General features: G+C 39.4%; 1 protein-coding gene across 6 annotated transcripts in view; it reads right to left on the minus strand.

Moving 5' to 3' along the window:
* Positions 1 to 18,007, minus strand: part of Atp9b (ATPase phospholipid transporting 9B (putative)) — a 192,111-nt gene that overhangs the window by 161,156 nt on the left and 12,948 nt on the right. For all 6 annotated transcript variants that reach the window (NM_001106130.1, XM_006254983.4, XM_017600875.3 and 3 more), the window contains exons 2-4: positions 15,862 to 16,035; positions 10,774 to 10,924; positions 8,063 to 8,176 (exon numbers count right to left, since the gene is read on the minus strand). In NM_001106130.1, coding sequence (NP_001099600.1) covers positions 8,063 to 8,176; positions 10,774 to 10,924; positions 15,862 to 16,035 — 439 coding nt within the window. The remainder of the gene's footprint in view (positions 1 to 8,062; positions 8,177 to 10,773; positions 10,925 to 15,861; positions 16,036 to 18,007) is intronic.

Consider the following 18,007-nt stretch of genomic DNA (forward strand, 5'->3'; position numbering starts at 1 on the left):
TAGAACCACAGACGCTAGGTATAAAGGACTGGGGTGTGGTGACACAGATCCCCTAGACAAGGGAGATAAAATAGATAAACATGAATGGAAGGGGAGGGACAGGATAATCAAGCAGAGAGGAGGAAGGACGAGAACAAGGGCTGGAATACAGCTAAACTAAAGAGCCATTTGAGGAGGAGTATGAACGCCTAATACAGTAGACACTTCCTACAATATGCACACAGACACAGGCAATCTAAATGAAATCACCAAATAATGGGGGAGACCAAACCCCAACTGGACATCCTTTCAATACTGGGACTAGGTTACATCTAATTGAATTGTTGGCCAAATGAATCTCCTGGGAATCCCCAAACAACCCAGGCTGCTGCCAAAATTATAGGTTGTTTTACACAACCTGAGACCAAGTCCCCATTGCTGGTACCTACCTACATAGTCTTCTCCTCGCTGTGCTAGTGTGCTTGGTAAAGAAAGTATTCCTCAGGCTATCAAAAGAGAAATCTGAACATCAATCCAGCTACAAACCCTCTGATCAATGATAGCACCCTGCCTGCGGGGTTTGCTAGCACAATGGTGGCACAAAGTCTGTGAGAGTAGCCAACCAATTTCTGCTTTGTCTTAAGGACCACTCCACAAGATGGAGCCCATATCCGACAGTGCTTGGATGACCAAAAACCAGTGTCTATACAGCCCACAGACCTAGCATGAAACCAAATACTACTGTTCTGAACAAACAAACATTCTGCTGCTGCACTCACAGATTAGCGCCTACCGAAAGTCATCATCAGAGAAGCACAAATCAGAGACCCACAAGCAGACGTTTATGCAGTGAGAAATCTTGGAACACTCAGCCCTAAACAGGATGTCTCCACCAAATTCCCAACCTCCTTCCTCCCCCAAGGGCTCAGGGAGTACCAAGAAGAAAAGGCAGAAAGAGTGTAAGTACCAGAGGGGAGGAGGACACCAAAGGAAGTAAGACCCTCTACATGAACAGGCACAATGCACATATGAACTCATATGCTGAGGCATCAGCCACTGAGCCTGACCCAGTTGTAGTTCTAGAGCTGAAAGGAGCTGTGGACACATGCCCCCATCCCAACTGAGAACCACTTACAAATGAAAATTTAGTTCCCTCCCACTGAGTCTCGATGGGGAAACAAAGTACTCTTACAGGTAGCAGCCTGCCCAGCAGTGGGTGGCCAAGGAAAAACAAACTCAAGGGTGTCCCTGGAGGTTATTTTTTATTTTCAGGGTGTCTGTGGGGGAGTGTGGGGTGTGTGTGTGTGTGTGTGTGTGTGTGTGTGTGTGTGTGTGTGTGTGTGTGTTACTGTTTGTAAGAGATGAAGAATGCATATGAAGAAATCTGAGTTTCTTGTGCCTCCTTCTAGGTTCTTTCCCTTCTGTCTGTGTGGTCCAAACTAGCATGTTAGTTTTTGTTTTATCTTATTATATTTTATTACCATTTCATAGACACCTGTTTGTTTGTTTGTTTGTTTCCTTCCTTCCTTCTTTCCTTCCTTCCTTCCTTCCTTGTCTTATTCCCTCCCTCCCTCATTTTTTGTTTTTTGAAATAGGATTTCTCTTTGTAACTCTAGCTGTTCTAGAACTTGCTCTGTAGACCAAGCTGGCCTTGAACTCAGAGATCCATTACCTCTCTGCCTCTGCCTCCTGAGTGCTGGGATTAAAGGTGTGCAACCGCCATCTCCCAGTGAGTTTTCAAATGAGAGGTAGAAAGTGGGTGAATCTTGATGGGAGGGCAGGTGGGAAAGAGCTGGGTGTTGTAGAAGGAAAGGAAATCATAATCAGGATACATTATGTAGGGGGAAAAACATCTACTCTCAAAGAGGAGAACAAAAAACAAAAACAAATGCTGGTAAAGATGTGGACAAAAGGGATCCTCATATACTGCTAACCTAACTAGCCCAGCTACTGCAAAAGCAGCCCAAGGGGTGTAAAGTAACCTACCACATGCTCAGCTATTGCATTGCTGTGTATCCACTCCAAGGAAGCCTAGTCAACCATGACAGATGTACTTTGCTCACCAAAGACTCCATGAGGACCAGAATCAGAAGAGAAAAACACCCAAATCTGACCTCTGGTTTCCACATATATGCACACAAATACATACAACACATACATATAAACTTATGTATACAAATACATAATTCTTCTGTAAGTATAGATCTGGTCCCCCTCATTAACTAAAAATAATTTTTACTCTGACCCAGAATGTTTAAAAAAAAATCACTTTATTTTCATTTCATGTTTCTGAGCATATGGGAACACAAGAGATCAAGCTAATGAACAGCATCAATGAGAATAATCCTAGTTTTGAGAGTACTGCAGTTTGCAGGGTACAAGAGAGATGGACCAAGCAATTAAGAGCACCAGTTGTTCTTTCAGAGGACATGGGTTTGACGCACAGCACATAGATGGCAAAAGGGGATCCAATGCCCTCTTCTGATCTATAGCTACACATGCAGGCAAAACACCAGTATTCATAAATAAAACTAAAACTTCCCAAGTTAGTCACAGAGCAGAGGGATATTACACTCGCAGTGATTCACTTACTATGAAGCAGTGACAACAGACTCAGTTCTATGAGCAGCAGCTATAAGATGGTTTTATGTTTTAGTGGCTTTCAGATAAGAGAAATCTAGAAATGCTAATTGACATCTTTCTCTGAGCAACATCACCAATCATGAGAGCAAGCAGAGAAAAGATATCAAAATGTAAATATGTGTATAAAGAGAATGTGCCCTGGACATTGTAGTTTTAAAAGATGTATATACAGATTGTAGACTATATTTCAGTTTTCTGGTTAAGATTTTTAAATTTTTTTTTAATAAAAAGATCTACAAATATCTGTGGATTCAATCTTTTTAATTAAGTTTTACAGTTGATTATTACTCCATTTTCTATGTTCCATATTTTCTATAAATTCACCTGTTGACAAGCACCTTGACTGGTTCCATTTCATTGCTATCATAAATAAAACAGCAATAAACATGGATGTGCAAATACCTCTATGATAGGCTATGGACTTCTATGACTATATGTCCAGGAGTGAAATAGTTGGGTCCCATTATAGTTCTATTTATCATTTTCTAGGAACCTCCAAAATGATTTCCATAATGGTCACATGCATTAATTTGCACTTCGAACAGCAGTGAGTAAGGGTGTCTTTCCCCATAGCCTCTCCAATATTTGTTGACATATTTCTTGATTATAACCATCCTTTTTCAAGAGAGGTGGTATCTCAAAGTAGTTTTAAGAGCATTTCCCTAATAAATAGGGATGGTGGACATTTTAAAAAATAGTTACTCAGCTGTAAAAAAAAAAAAAGAAACCATAAAATTAACAGAAAATGAACAGACTTGTATAGTATTAAGCAAGGTAACCCACATTCAGAAAAAAATCATGTTCTCTCTTATATGTAGATCCAAACCTGTAATGTGTATGTGTACACACACACACACACACACACACACACACACACACACACACAGGAACAGATGTGAGTGTGGGTAGAGCAGAACACTTAGAAAGACCAAAAGGAGGTAAAACCAGGTGATAAAGGACAAAATGGAGTCAAAGGACACAGGAACTGCACAAGAAGTCAATGGAGGAGAGGAGGGAAAAGAAGGAGAGGAGGGAAGAGAAGGAGGAGGAGGGCAGAGAAGGAGGAGGAAGAGGAAGAGGGAGGAGGAGGAAGAAGAGGAGGGAAGAAGAAGAGGAGGAGGAGGAAGAAGCAGTAGTAGTAGTAGCAGCAGCAGCAGCAGCAGCAGCAGCAGCAGCAGCAGCAGCAGCAGCAGCAGCAGCAGTATCTCACAAGAAGTCAAAGTTTATGGTTTTCTATTTCAACTGCCATAGATTGGGGGGGGGGTGTTTGTTTTTGTGGTGATGTTGAGCATTGGGCTTTCCCTGAGTCCCTGGGTACTGAAAAAGAACAGATTGCTCTCTAAAACCAGGAATATACCTGGCACAACCAGTACTGCACTGAGTTCAAAGCTAACCGAGACTCTAAATCCTGAGACTCTAACTCTTACAACTCTAAGGCGCTCTGGTTATCAGTCTTGAGAGCTGTGCTAAGTCTGTAAATGTTCTTGAGATAACCTGTGCTACCTTTGTGCAACACTGTCTGATTAGCTTCCTACGAACTTCATCTCATCGTATGACAGCTTTCTTCTGTGTTCCATTTTTCTCTTGCAAATTGTGTATGTGTGACTCCTAATAAACTTGTTTTGCCTAAGACATAGCTTGTGTAAGACTTGTGTAAGACCTTCTGACCCTAGCTTTTCTACCTTTTGTATCTTCTGATCTCCTAGCTATGACCCTTAGTTGTCACTGAAGAATAGACTGTTTGGTCTAGGTCAATGAGTAAGTGCATAAAATTCTAATTAAAATGCAAAACCCTAGCCAAGTCCCATGGTTTTAGAATGTCCACTCTATATTCCACTGAGATGTAGAGTTTGGGACTAGACATCTGCTTGAGTGATTAACTTCCTTAGTCTAGCTGTGCAAGGTCTTTATTTGTGAATTCAGTATAATAATAATAAAAGTATCGCGCGCGCACACACATACATTCATTCCAACCATGGCTAAAGTAACCAACTTTAGAAAATATCAAATAGAATTCTTCATTAAGTATCCAAATAAAAGGTTATTTCCTTTTTGCTTAAAACCTGGAGGAAACCACTGTAAGACAGATGCAGACAGATCTCTATGAGTTGAGGCCAACGTAGTGTGTAGGGAGTCCCAGAAGAGCCAAGGATACAAAATGAAACTTAGTCAACAAAAAATAAATTAATGTTTAAAAAAATAGTGAAACCAGAGTTAATAAAAAAAGCAAAGAGCAAAATCAAAATATAACTGAATATACCTTGCTTCAGATTTTTAAGAATTTGTATTCTCAGACTACCATTGCTTAAATTAAAAGAAAATTTAACTCAAACTACAAATAATATTTAAATGGTAAGCAAAACTATAGAAAAAGAAGCAAGAAATAAACACATTAAAATCATAAATATAGTTGTTTTTAGTATTAGCAAATACTTTTCCTGTTGTAAAATTTTCTTTAATGTTATACTGCCTTCAAAAAGTAAAAAAAAAAAAACAAAAAACAAAAAACAAAAAACAAAAAACAAAAAACAAACAAACCCCGACATGGGACATGGTAGTGTACCTTTACTCTTAGCACTGGGAGAGCAAGGCAGGCAGAGCTCTGTGAGTTTGAGACCAGTCTACATAATAAGTGACAGGACACATAGCCCTACATAGGGAGACCTGTCTCAAAAATAAATCAATAAAACTTCTAAAATAAACTCCTTATAAGTGTGTAGCATACATGCTGTTTTCCAAATGCACATAAGGAGTTATGAATAAACACATTATTACTTACAACAATCTCTCCTCACAAAATTTAGAAACAAGTTAGCAAGAGAAAAGACATGGATATGGTGTACTCTTATTCTAAAAGACTAGAGAAATGAAAGATGGGACAGACACACACACACACGTGCAAACATGCCCTATTCCATAGGCCTGTGTTGGTCAGAAAAACGTGTTGCAAAATAAGGTAGCTTTTATCAAATGGTTTTTAAAAATGCAAGACAATAAATAGTGCATACTATTTTAATGATATGTCCCTGAGTCCTTAAAGTTACTAAGAAATGCAGAAAATTGCAACCTTACATTCAGTTCTAAAGACACCTCTAGAGAGTGGAAGAACAGTACCTCTCTTCACACCTCTGTGAGCACATCCCCTCAGCACAACTCAGGGAAAGACTTGTTTGCTTCTGTATTTTAGCTCATGGTGTCAGTCCATCACAGCAGAGAAAGCAGAGCAACTCTAGACCAGAGCCTCCTTGATCTAAGTCTAATTATTCACAAGTGCATGTGTTTTCCTGACCTCCCGGGCATACAGCAATCCAACCAAGTTGCCAATCAACATTCAACCATCACAGCCACTTACCTGAAGCTACTCTTCTACTTTCTGCGTAAGCATGCACACTGGTTCACATTCATCCACAGTAAAATCCACCCCACCCCACCCCCATTCTACTCGCGGATGTTCTCTCCCATCTCAAGTACTGTCTCCTTATCCATAGTGTTCCCCTGTAGTAAGTCACATGGTCAGGCACTAGACTACCCCCAAAGTCTTTCCAACCACTGTGTCCTCCCACCCACACTCTCCTGCAGGATGGCATGCTCATGCCCTGGAGTGTGTCACTCACACAACTGCTGTTCCTCCTGCCTGAAACGCTTTTTCTGTTCTGTATAAGGCCAACTATCTTGTATATAATTGCCACTCCCTCCGAAACACCTTCCCTGACCCATCTTACCTAAACCTACCCTATCTTCCTCTACCCTTGACTCTGTTTTCTAGTTTCTTCCTTTCAGCCATGACTAGGAAACCTAGCCCTGTGTATCTGTCTCCTGGCCGTCCTCTCCCTGACAACTAAAGGTCTATTAGGCAGGCTTTGTCTAGCACTGCTCCCTGCTGCATCGCATTGCCTACACTAGCGCTGCTCCCCGCTGCATCGCATTGCCTACAGTAGTGCTGGATACAGAGGACCTGGTAGAAGGGCTGTATGTTCATCCTACACACTTCAAATTGTTCATTAGCAGTCTTCTTCTTTTCCTCCAGGGCTCTCATCATCTTCTATGCTGCCCTGTACACCTCTATGCTTCCTTTCTGCTCTCATGCCTTATGTGTGTGTCCCACTGTTCTCCCCATATTCCTAAACACCTCTCTGCTCCCTCTTGTGGGCTCCTTTCTAGTTTCATAGTCTTTGTAGTTCTATTTTAAAACTTACTCAAAAATAATACTAAGCATTCTTTTGTCTTACCAATTACCACACCTCTAAAGACTAAATCCCTTCAACACAGTAAACTCATTTTAAAAGTCTTCCATATACACTGACAACCCAGCAAATGCTGGCCCAGACAGACTGCCATGTTACAGTGGAGGTGTGTCGTATGTCACTTCTGCTCCCAGATCTATGCCAATGTCTCCTTGAGCCTAACTTCCATCAAGGGAAATGTGCATGCATTGATTCAGGAACTTTGTGTTTATATTTCATACAATTATGGAATGTTACCGGCACTCCTTGAGTCTACCCTATGCTTATGGCTTTATGGGCTAGCAGTCATTAACAACACCTCAGTATGACTCTACTAATGATGAGCGCTAAGCCTGACCTGGAACAAAGGTCCCACTGTCGTTTCAGGTCTATGCCTTACTAGGAAGTCTCTGGTTAAGAAAGGGACATACATGAGGCAGCATGGACCAGCTCAAGAACAAACCCTTGGACCTTCAATCCTGAAGGTCACGCTAGGGAGGTGTGAGCACTCACGCAGAGGGAACCTTACCTGCTGTACTGCCTCTAGTTACCTAACCTAGTGGTTCTCAGCCTCCCTAGTGCTGCAACCCTTAAATACATTCCTCATGTTGTGATGACCCAGACATAAAATCATTTTTGTTGCTACTTTATAACTGCAATTTTGCTACTGTTATGAATCAAAATGTAAATATGTTTTCCAATGGTCTTAGGCAACCCCTGTGAAAGGGTCATTTGACACCAAAGGGGTCATGACCCACAGGTTAAGAACCACTGGTCTAACAGCAAAAAAGAGCAACCAAAATAACCAACAAACCATAAAACTACAAAGACAGAATGTATGTAACAGAGGTGTACCATTACCAGCCTTTAAAAAAACATCATATGGTTGGCAAATCCTGCAGTCAAATACCTCAGAAGTCACCATCAGGCAAATGGCAGGAGAGTAACTTGACAGATCCAACCAGCGCCATTCCCAGCAGTCACAAGCAGGCTACTGCTACCCCGGTCAGGATGCAGAGGCGCCAGGCAGGAGGGCCATGCGCAGCTGCAGCTCTGCAGGTAGTGCACGGACAACGCCCACAGGACTTGGGAGCTCAGTCACTAAACTCAGCATGTGCTTTAACCAATGTCAAAGCCAGCCAACTAACCCCAAACACCTCAATATTAAAGTTATATACTAAGTATTAAAATGCAACAGAGCTATAGAAGTACTTTACCAGAGGAGCCCAGTAGGTGTAGAGGTAGCCAATTTTCAATGCTGGTACAAACTGTGAGCAGGACACTACCAGAAAATAGAGATTCAAGAAAAACTTGAATTGTTCATACAAAACCTAAAAGGGAATAAAGAAATTAGTACAACCCCTTCAAAAAATATATTAACACTTTAATCAACTAAACTCAGCACAACATGCAAACACATTTCCATCAGTAAAAATATGATTAATCATATTAAGTAAATTAATTCTGACATATATATACGCGCGCGCGTTTGTGTGTGTGTGTGTGTGTGTGTGTGTGTGTGTGTGTGTGTGTAGATACAAACATACATACACCTAGGATGTAATAGTGAGCTTTTTTAGTACAAACACCAAGCTTACACCAAGCTTTACAAATACGTATTAAACGAGTTAATGGATTCAAGTATGACTACATGATACTTGACTGATTTAGCTCTCAAAATAGAACCCACTACCAAGAAACTATGTAAACAGACCAGTTTTCAGGGGGAAAAAGGATACATGCACTCTTTATAGTGTCTTTCAGTGCTTGATTTTTCACAATATTTCCAAATAGGAAATAAATTTCATCATTTAATAATTTTAAGATTGTTAAAACTAGAAAGGTTTGTTTGCTTGTTTACTCACATAGAGTCTTCTCCAGAAGGTAACAGCTAAAGATAACAGCTCAGTGATAGAACACTGGCCCAGGCCAGCATACATGAGGCCCTAGGTTTAATCACACCATTGCAAAAAAGAAAAAAAATTAAAAATAATCTATTGGAGTTAAGAACAAGCAATAACATTATGTGCCTTTAATCCGAGTTCTGGGGAGGCAGAGGCAGGAGGATCTCAAGGCCAGTCGGGCCTACATAGTAAGTTCTAGGACAGACAGGACTACATAGAGAGACTATCAAAAACAAAAAACAAACAAGAAACAACAACAACAACAACAACAACAAGCCAACATAAAAAAGAAAACAGAAAAGAAGAAGTAACTCAAAGCAGTCTGCTTTCAGTTAGGCTTACAGAGTTGTAAGCTGTAAATCAAAAGCTCCTTGGAGTCACTCCTTGTGCGAGGTGACAAACAGCAATTTCAACAAGAGATCGATGGGTTAAATGGTTTCTGTTGGCTTAAAGACTAGTACCAGTTTGCAGAGACTGAAGTACCTGCATCATCACACAATTCTGTGTGTAACAAAACAGTTACACTCAATATGTTTATATCCATAATCATGCTCAATTGCTGTCTAAAAATGTTTTGAATTATTTCATAAATTAATCTCAGCAGGAAAGAAAGCTCTTTTTCTTCAGCAATTTCTATAAAATCTCAGCACAAATTATATCTATTAGCAATTCAGAAATTGCCATTTGTGCTAAAAATGGCATAGAATTCCTACTGTGTAATTACTAAATGTTTCTGAAATACTCCGTTTTAGATGACAAGACTAATTTCAGAGACGTGATGAGGAAGGAAGCCGTGCACACAGTGACCAGGCACTGTGCAGAGCCATCAACAGGTGTCCTCAGAATGCAGCCAACGGCTGGAACTCACACTCAGCAAAGCTGAGTTCTGCTCCCGGCCTTAACTATGACGGATACTTTACACTCACTGACCTTGAGTGGCCTTTAGGACAATGCATTCTTAGACACTTGTATTCAATAATTTACACTTTAGGAGAGGCAGTGACTTTGTTCAAAAAGAGATGGGAATATCTCACTGAAAGACAGTTTACATTTTGTTGTACTAATAAAAGACTGCTCTGTTGATTATGGAGATCAAGCCTATTAGTGAGTGGTTAGGGGCCAGGAGTTGGGAGGATCATTATGATCCAAAAGAAATTCACTGTAATTAGTTTATTAACATAAAAGGTAAAGAAACTTTTATTCTACATAATAAAGAGCTCTTCTTACAAAATAGAGTAAGAACTAACAGCTAAACTATGCCAACATTTTTGTTATGGAAATGTAAGATACATGATTGAATTCTTTTGTACAGATCAGCCATGTTAATTTCTAAGAATCATTGATTAGAAAGAAAACAAATTCCTGTAAAATAAAAAGACTGATAATCCATATCGGCTACCTTTATACTCATAAAGTATGAACTTATTAAAATAGAAAATGATATATAGAAAGCAAAAATTAATCCATCATTCCAAACTCATGATAAACCATTTTATAATTTAATTAAAAGTATTAGAAACAAGATAAAAACAAGATATTTAACCCTCAGTATTTAACAATATATCAACTACAGGTAACTAATGAGTTAGCAATGTAATAAGGCATGAGGTTAACAGTTTAATATAAAAAGGTGTCTATAAATAAATCCAGAGACATGTGTAGTTACTACGAACAAATTGTATACTTCCTTTGTGAAATTCCTTGGCAAACTTCAACATTTATTCTAATTTTCCCTCCAAACAAATTTCAAGTGTCCTCAGGATTAAAACTGGTTTACCTGTTCTTTACTATTTCTATACTTTTATATTCGCAAATGTTTTATAAACGTAAATGTTTATCAAGAACTGAAAGCAATAATAACATTATGCATTTTCTTAAGTATTGACCAAACCAAGAAAATACAAAGTATTTGAAATGGAAAGGTGTGAAACCGTCAAACAGTGATATCAACAAGCAGTTTCTATAGTGTTTTCAGAAGCAAAAGGCTGGGACATCAACTGATATTGAAGATGCAATCATCTTACCCCAGGTATAAAGGTAAATACATTGTATTTCTGATTTTTGATAGAGTTCCTAGGATGTTTTTCTTCACACTTCTCTGGACATCCAAGCCATACTGTTCGAGCTTTTAGTTCTTTCTTCCTTTGACAAACATTTATCAGCCAATCACAGCAACTGCATAAAACAAAAGATATACATATACTCTATGCTTTTTGAAAGGTCTAAACTAAGTTTACATATTTAGAATATGATTGTTAATATTGTCTATATTCCCTGAACATTAATCTGTCTAATGCTGACCTATCATTCATTACCCTATGCCTTTGAACATTCTATTACAAAGTCACCATCCTTTTTTAATCCCAATTTTTTTATTCACTTAACATGTCAATCACAGCACCCCTCAGTACTCTCCTCCCAGTCCCACCCATACAAATCCCTCCTCCCATAGCCCCCTCCTCTTTTCCTCACAGAAGGGGGAGCCCCCCTTGGGTACCACCCTATCCTGGGACATCTAGTCCCAACAAGACTAGGCACATCCTCTGCCACTGAGGCCCAACCTTGCAGTCCACTTGTTAGGGGACCCCATAAAGACCAAGCTGCACATCTGCTACAAACATTTGAGGACCTAGGCCCAGCACCTGCATGTTCCCTGGCTGGTGGCCCAGGTTAGCTGACTCTGTAGGTCTTCTGATGGTGTCCTTGGAAAGTCACCATTCTTGAACATTGACTCTGATACAATAAGACCCCACGCTGACACTATCCAATACACAATCCAGTAGCCACAGACAGGTATGTTAATTTTAAATAATTAAAATTGACAACTCAGATCTTCAGCTAGCTTCCATGGGACATAAAAGATCTAAAAGCTCCCATTATTATAGTGAGTCCTATAGAATACCACCAACAGGACAAACTAACTATGGGTCAGGAACCTCAAAGTGAATACAGCTACTTATACAAAATGCTTCTTTCCCACTTTCATAATTCAACAGTAATTCCTCAGGAATGCATTGTATTACAAAATTTTGATGTGCTACAAATAATTAATCTGATATATAAATAAACAAAGACAGATTTAGTTAAAACAGTAAATATACAAAGCTGAGCATTTAAAAAAGACATTGCAAATTTAGGAAATGTGTTATTGCTAGTTTTGTCATTGTGCACAGACAAAATTAAGTAGGTGTTAGAGAGCAAGTGTCAAGTCCCACACTACTGCATAGAACTGAACAAACACGCTCCTAGCAGGCTGGAGGTGTGCAAAGACTGAAACCTCCTCAAATCCCACCTATTCATATCAACCATAAATTCCACCAGAAGAGTTAGGTGAGTCCAATGCTCAGAGGAAAAAGAATAAACCTCAAAAAAAAAAAAAAAAATACTCTAATAGGGCTGGGGAGATGGCCCAGCAGTTAAGAGCAATGGATGGTTTTCCAGAAGACCCAGATTTAATTTCTAGCACCCACATTGCAGCTCACAACTCTGTAATTTCAGTTCCAGAGGATCTGACACCTCACATAGACATACACGCAGGCAAAACACCAATGCGCATAAACTAAAAATAAATAAAATTTTAAAAAACTACTCTAGGAGCTGGGTGTGGTGAGTGACACTTGTAACCCTAGCAGTTTGGAGGCTGAGACAGGAAGACTGTGCAGCACAGTGAGCTTCCAGCCAATGTGTGCCACAATGTGAGACCCTGAGTCTCACCACAAAACCTGTGTGCGTGAACCCTACTGACTTGCAGAGGTTAGAAGAAAAGCAGAAATCCAAAAACTATGGGGAGGTTTTTAGGACAAAGTTATGTAACCAAAAGATCAGAAAACACTAAAAATAAAAGGAACAATGAAAGAGAAGTCTCTAGAAGAAAAACTGGGTATTTCTTTAATAACAATTCTAGTATCCTAACAACGCTTTTAGACATACACAGTGCTTTATGCTGCCAACCCTAGTAAGTAAATTCAATAATACACAAATGACACTTTCCGTTGAAATGTTTTAGAATCTGCTTTTCACAAATTTGTCTACAATCAAAGCACTGTTCTAGCATTAAATAAACTATATTTACATGTCAAGAATCTATCTTCTAAATTCTTATTTATAATTAGTCACCAAAATATAGACCATCTATCACATTATCTCCTACAAGTTAGACTATTGTACCTAATAGCAAGTATCTTTGATTACCTATGACCAAAACAACGTAATATTCATGTCATCATACAAGATGAGAAATTCCCCATGCTACAGCACCCAAAGGTTTTACTCAATGTGCAGAGGCCTTTGAGAACCAGGAATAATTCTAACAATCTAATTGTATTGAAATAATCATTAAAAACTTCTTCCTGCAATTAAATTTTATACACTTGCTGTGAGAACCACCATAAGTAGCTGCAATAATTCCAAATATAAGAATGTCTGATTTTTGCAAACTAAGTAACAAACATTTAAAACTGAAAATATACAAGCAATAAAGAATTTGGTCCAAGATGATGCTAAATACATGACTGTTATAGGATCCCCCAGCAAACAAGAATGTACACATCCCATAAGGCAATGAAACATGCATTAATGCCATATCCACTGATTATCAACCTAGCACAGATGGTTCTAGTGGCTATTTCTGTAGGATCACAATCTATTCACATAAAGTACTTTATAAGTACATCTACAGATTTTATTGAGCTGTTTCAATATTCTTAAACCTGGGTCCTTTTGCTGTTGACATATACATTTTCAAATATATTCTTTGTATTTTCCAAGGAGAAAGCGCCATATAAATATAAAATGTAAAACGGCTATATATTCCACTTAAAAACAAAAGTTGTCAAAGAGGAAAAGTGAGAAAATTTGTTTACTAATGTATGTAGCCTTAGTGGAATCAGAGAAAACCAGTGCTCAGGCCTAGGCCAAACACTATCCTGCAACCAGGAATTCAGTCCAGTGGTTTCAGAGATCAGTGTAGGATCAGGGCTTTGGCTCCAGTGTGCTCAGGGTCCCCTGGGCGTCTGGAGCATTGGCTCCAGGGAGTCTCTGAGGTCACTATGGGTATGAGATTCTCATCTCTGAGGTGCCAGTGGCCACTGAAGGAACTACTATCTGTACTACTATGGCCCCAGAGGTTACTTTATGACTCTGCCTCTAACCATCATGCTCAGAGAGAAGACAGATGTCACTTGGACCAGAAGCTCTATAGCTTGTATCGAGCACATATGTATCTTTGCACATAGAATGCGTAGGGTGACCCAGGTTTTCATCCTATCTGGTCACCATGGTATTAGGTGTCCACATGGTCCTATTGGCACACAGCCAAGAGAAGATCACTTCAGCAACCCATCCTATAATCAACACCAAGTGTCATCAGTCCCCTTAGATGAACTTCATGCATATATTCCTCTAGGAAGACTCATAGGAAAGAGAATATCCCAAAGGCTTGGAAGAAGACATCAAAATAAACTCACTCCAACAGTCACAAAACAAGACAAAGTTAAACAAAAAATATGGCATATCCACCACCCAGACCTATCACCAACCAACCAACTCCCATAGAAGGGAGTCCAAAATTAGAGAGCTGCTGAAATGTCTAAGAAAGAATTTAGTCTTATTGTTCAGACCAATTAATGATCAAATCAAACATACATGAATTAATAAGAAAATCTCCAAAATAAACATAACAATAAATATGTTCAAAATATGGAGGAAAATATTAACAAGACTGAAACACTGAAAAACAATCAAACAGAAATAACTGACATAAAAGAAATGGTCAGCCAAATAAAGTCCACAGCAGACATCTGCAGTAACACGTTTCAGAGAGTGAGGACAAAGTCACAAAAGCAATACTGAGACAAGGTATAAGGAAAAGTAAGGAGCAGGAACACTACTTCCACGAAGTCTGATGCATTCAACAAGCCACACCTGAGAATTCATGGAGCTAAAGAAAGAGCAGAAGTAAAGTTGAATGGAATAGACAGGGTATTTAATACAGTATAGCAGAAAACTTCCCAAATCTCCAGAAAGAAGGCTTCTTAACAAAAAGGGTAACAGAACACCAAATAAACGTAACAGCGAAGAGACTCTGTGACATAGTCAGGATGTCAGAAATACAAAGCAAAAAGACAATCCTAAAAGCAGTCTGAGTAACACAATTTTCATAGAGGCAGAATATCATCATTACCAGACGCTTTAGAGCTACCAGAAAAGCCAGAAGAGCTCAGAGTGAAATATCCCATGCTCTGAAAGTAAACTACTGTGACCCAACACTGACCTCTTGCACAGCTGCATTTCAACACTGATAGAGTGATAAAGGGGTTTGAAGAAAGGTGGTCCATGGCATAACCAAGGCGCACACAGGAGTTCTTAGTGAAATACTCTACAGTGTGCAAGAGGAAGAATCATGGAACTCCAGATAAATAAACCATGTCCAAAACAGCAACTCAATAAGCCCTCAAAGCTAATTCAGGAAAAGGAAAAGAGATCCCAATATCCAACAACAGAGAACATCACCAAAAACATACAGACAATACCAAACCCCTGCTCTATAAGAACCTTAGATGCAAATGGCCTCGGCTCATCACTTAAGAGTCGGTCTAATGGACGGGTGACTCCAGGGCACGGCATCTGAGGCAAACAGTTGCACCCTACCAGGATCTAGTCAAAGGCAATCAGACCAGTTTAGCTTAATACCATGGAAATGCCTTAAAATCTGAAGAACTTTTAATAACTTGATTAAACAGAAGAATGTCATTCCAAATCAAATCATTACTGCTGAATAATGTACATAATTACATTGTTATTAAATTACATTTTTAAAGTTCATATTAACCCTTTTGATAATGGAAAAAACGTCATTTAAATTGATATACCAAATAAAATTCTGCTATGCATCAGAACAAAATTACTAATTTTCCCCAGGTTTTAATCATTAAAATGTCTCATAAAATAATAAATTGCTGTTCCCTTTCAGAACAGCATCCTCTGATGTGGATTAATGTTGTCAGCACTCTCCACGATGAAGGCAACTTCTTTAGCTTTCACACCAACGTAATAGACGCCACCTCACAGGTGAGCTAACGGCTAGATGACACATGTGATCTCTGTGCACCAACCTTGTACAGAGGAACTTCCATCCTCCGCAGACAAACCACTCCAGCCCTCTCTCTCTCCGTGTTATCCTAGCTCGAGGTAATGTGTGGTAATCACTTTCGTCATTCTCAAAGCCTTCTTCAGACATCATCAGTGGCATTTCATCCAAATGGGCAGACTCATCCTCCAGCTGGTACCTAGTTAAAGGTAAGAACAGAGAGCTAAGCAGTGTCCTGTGACAGTGTATTTCATCTACGAAAACATCAGGCCAAATTTTGCTAATCACCTGTAGTGGTTTGAATTGAGAATGGCCTCCAAAACCTCATGTTTGAATGCTTGGTCCCTTGTTGGTTGAACTGTTTTGGGAAGGATTAGGAGGTGTGGCCTTGGAGGTGGTGTGTCACTGGGAGTGGGCTTTGAGGTTTCAAAAGCCCATACCAGGCCCAACCTTTCTCTATAAACCTCCAACTTACAGATCAGATACAATCTCTCAGCTTCTACTACAGTCCCATGCCTGCCTGCATGCCTACTAGCAAGCTCCCGGTCACAGTGATATTGGATCACACTCTGAAACTGTAATCAAGCCTCCGATTAAATGCTTTCTTTTATAAGTTGCCTTGGTCATGCTGTCTCACAGCAACAGAAATGTAACTAAGACATCTTTTGTTTCTCTTAAACTAAGCTGCCTTCATCTGAGGCAAACCATTGTTTAAAAACAGAAACCTACTACATAATGATATTACTTCCCTTTGGGGTGGGGGATTAACGCTCCATAGTAAACAGACGAGGAAAAGGTTGTGCAAAGAAGCCTGTGCTAGCTGAAACAGCTAATAATCCTCATGCTATAATCTCAGAGTGACCTCTGAGAGATGCAGTTGAGTGACTAAATGACCAAGGCTATCTAAAACCCACTCACTGCATTCTTAGTCAAAAAGCTACATCTCTAAGATATATCACACAACTATACAGTCACCAAAGTTCTAGAAGGTGACTTTTGGGAAAGCATAGTTGTCTATATAAAGAATGTTCTAAGCACTGTCCTGGTTTTGTAGTCAGATACAACAATCATGGTAGACCCATTTATTTAGCATCTCTGCCATCTATGCTCTGTTATCTATGCTTAACTTATATTCAATGGAAAAAACTCAATTGGCATACTTTTTCAAGCTCAATAGTCTGTGCGTTTGTATGTGTGCATGTGTTTGTGTGTACACATGTATACATGGGGTGCATGTATGTGTGTGTACCTGAGTGCATGCAGGTGTACATGCATGTACACCTATGTGTGCATGTGTTACTGGAGGCTGACCTAGGGCCTCACACACTAGAAAGTGCTCTACCACTGAACTATCATCCAAACAGTACTCTTACAGCAATGAAAGAGCAGCCTACCATCAACACTGTCCTCAATCACAATCACAATCTGACACTAAAAAGATTCACCTTTTGATAACGGTTTTTTCAGAAACTATAATGATTTATCAACTGCTATTTCATTGAATTTTACAATGGGCTTCTATGGAAGGCATCATCTCAGACTGAAAAATAATGAACCAGACCTCTGAGTTTCTGCAGCCAAATGGAAATCGTTCAAGCGTCCTGAACCCCAACTCCTTCATCCCAGATTCATACAAAAGGCAAACAGAACCAGTTAGAATCCACAAGAAAGAGAGAGCACTTAAATTTACTCTCCACATAAAGAGAAGTATTCCAAACTAGCATGGCTGGTGGATGTACAGGAGCACTTACAGGCTTCTCCAGAAGAAAATGGAAGCCCCGGGAGAGAGGACGTTTAAGTTTAAAAAAGGAAAAGAATTGTATTGACCCCAAATACAGCTCTCACTCCAAAGGTAAGAAGAGATGCTTTGTTCTGAATCCAGTAGGTGATCAGCATGGATTTTAGCTGCCCATAAAGATACATTCCACCACACAGGTCAATAACTAAGATCTTATTCTTATGAAACAAAGAAAGTCATTATCTACGTCACTTACCAAACATTTGTGGATACCACAGGTTGGCAGTTTATAGCAAAGCAGGAGAAAGAATCTGCTGTAGGATCAGATGCTATTCGATGCTTACTTAGTGTTTACAACAGTAGAAACTAGTGGTCTGCAAAGTATACATTGTACAAGTTTACCCTGACACAAAGCAAGTGAGGTGATGGTGAA

The sequence above is a fragment of the Rattus norvegicus genome, chromosome 18 (genome assembly GCF_036323735.1).
Source record: "Rattus norvegicus strain BN/NHsdMcwi chromosome 18, GRCr8, whole genome shotgun sequence".
NCBI lineage: Eukaryota > Metazoa > Chordata > Mammalia > Rodentia > Muridae > Rattus > Rattus norvegicus.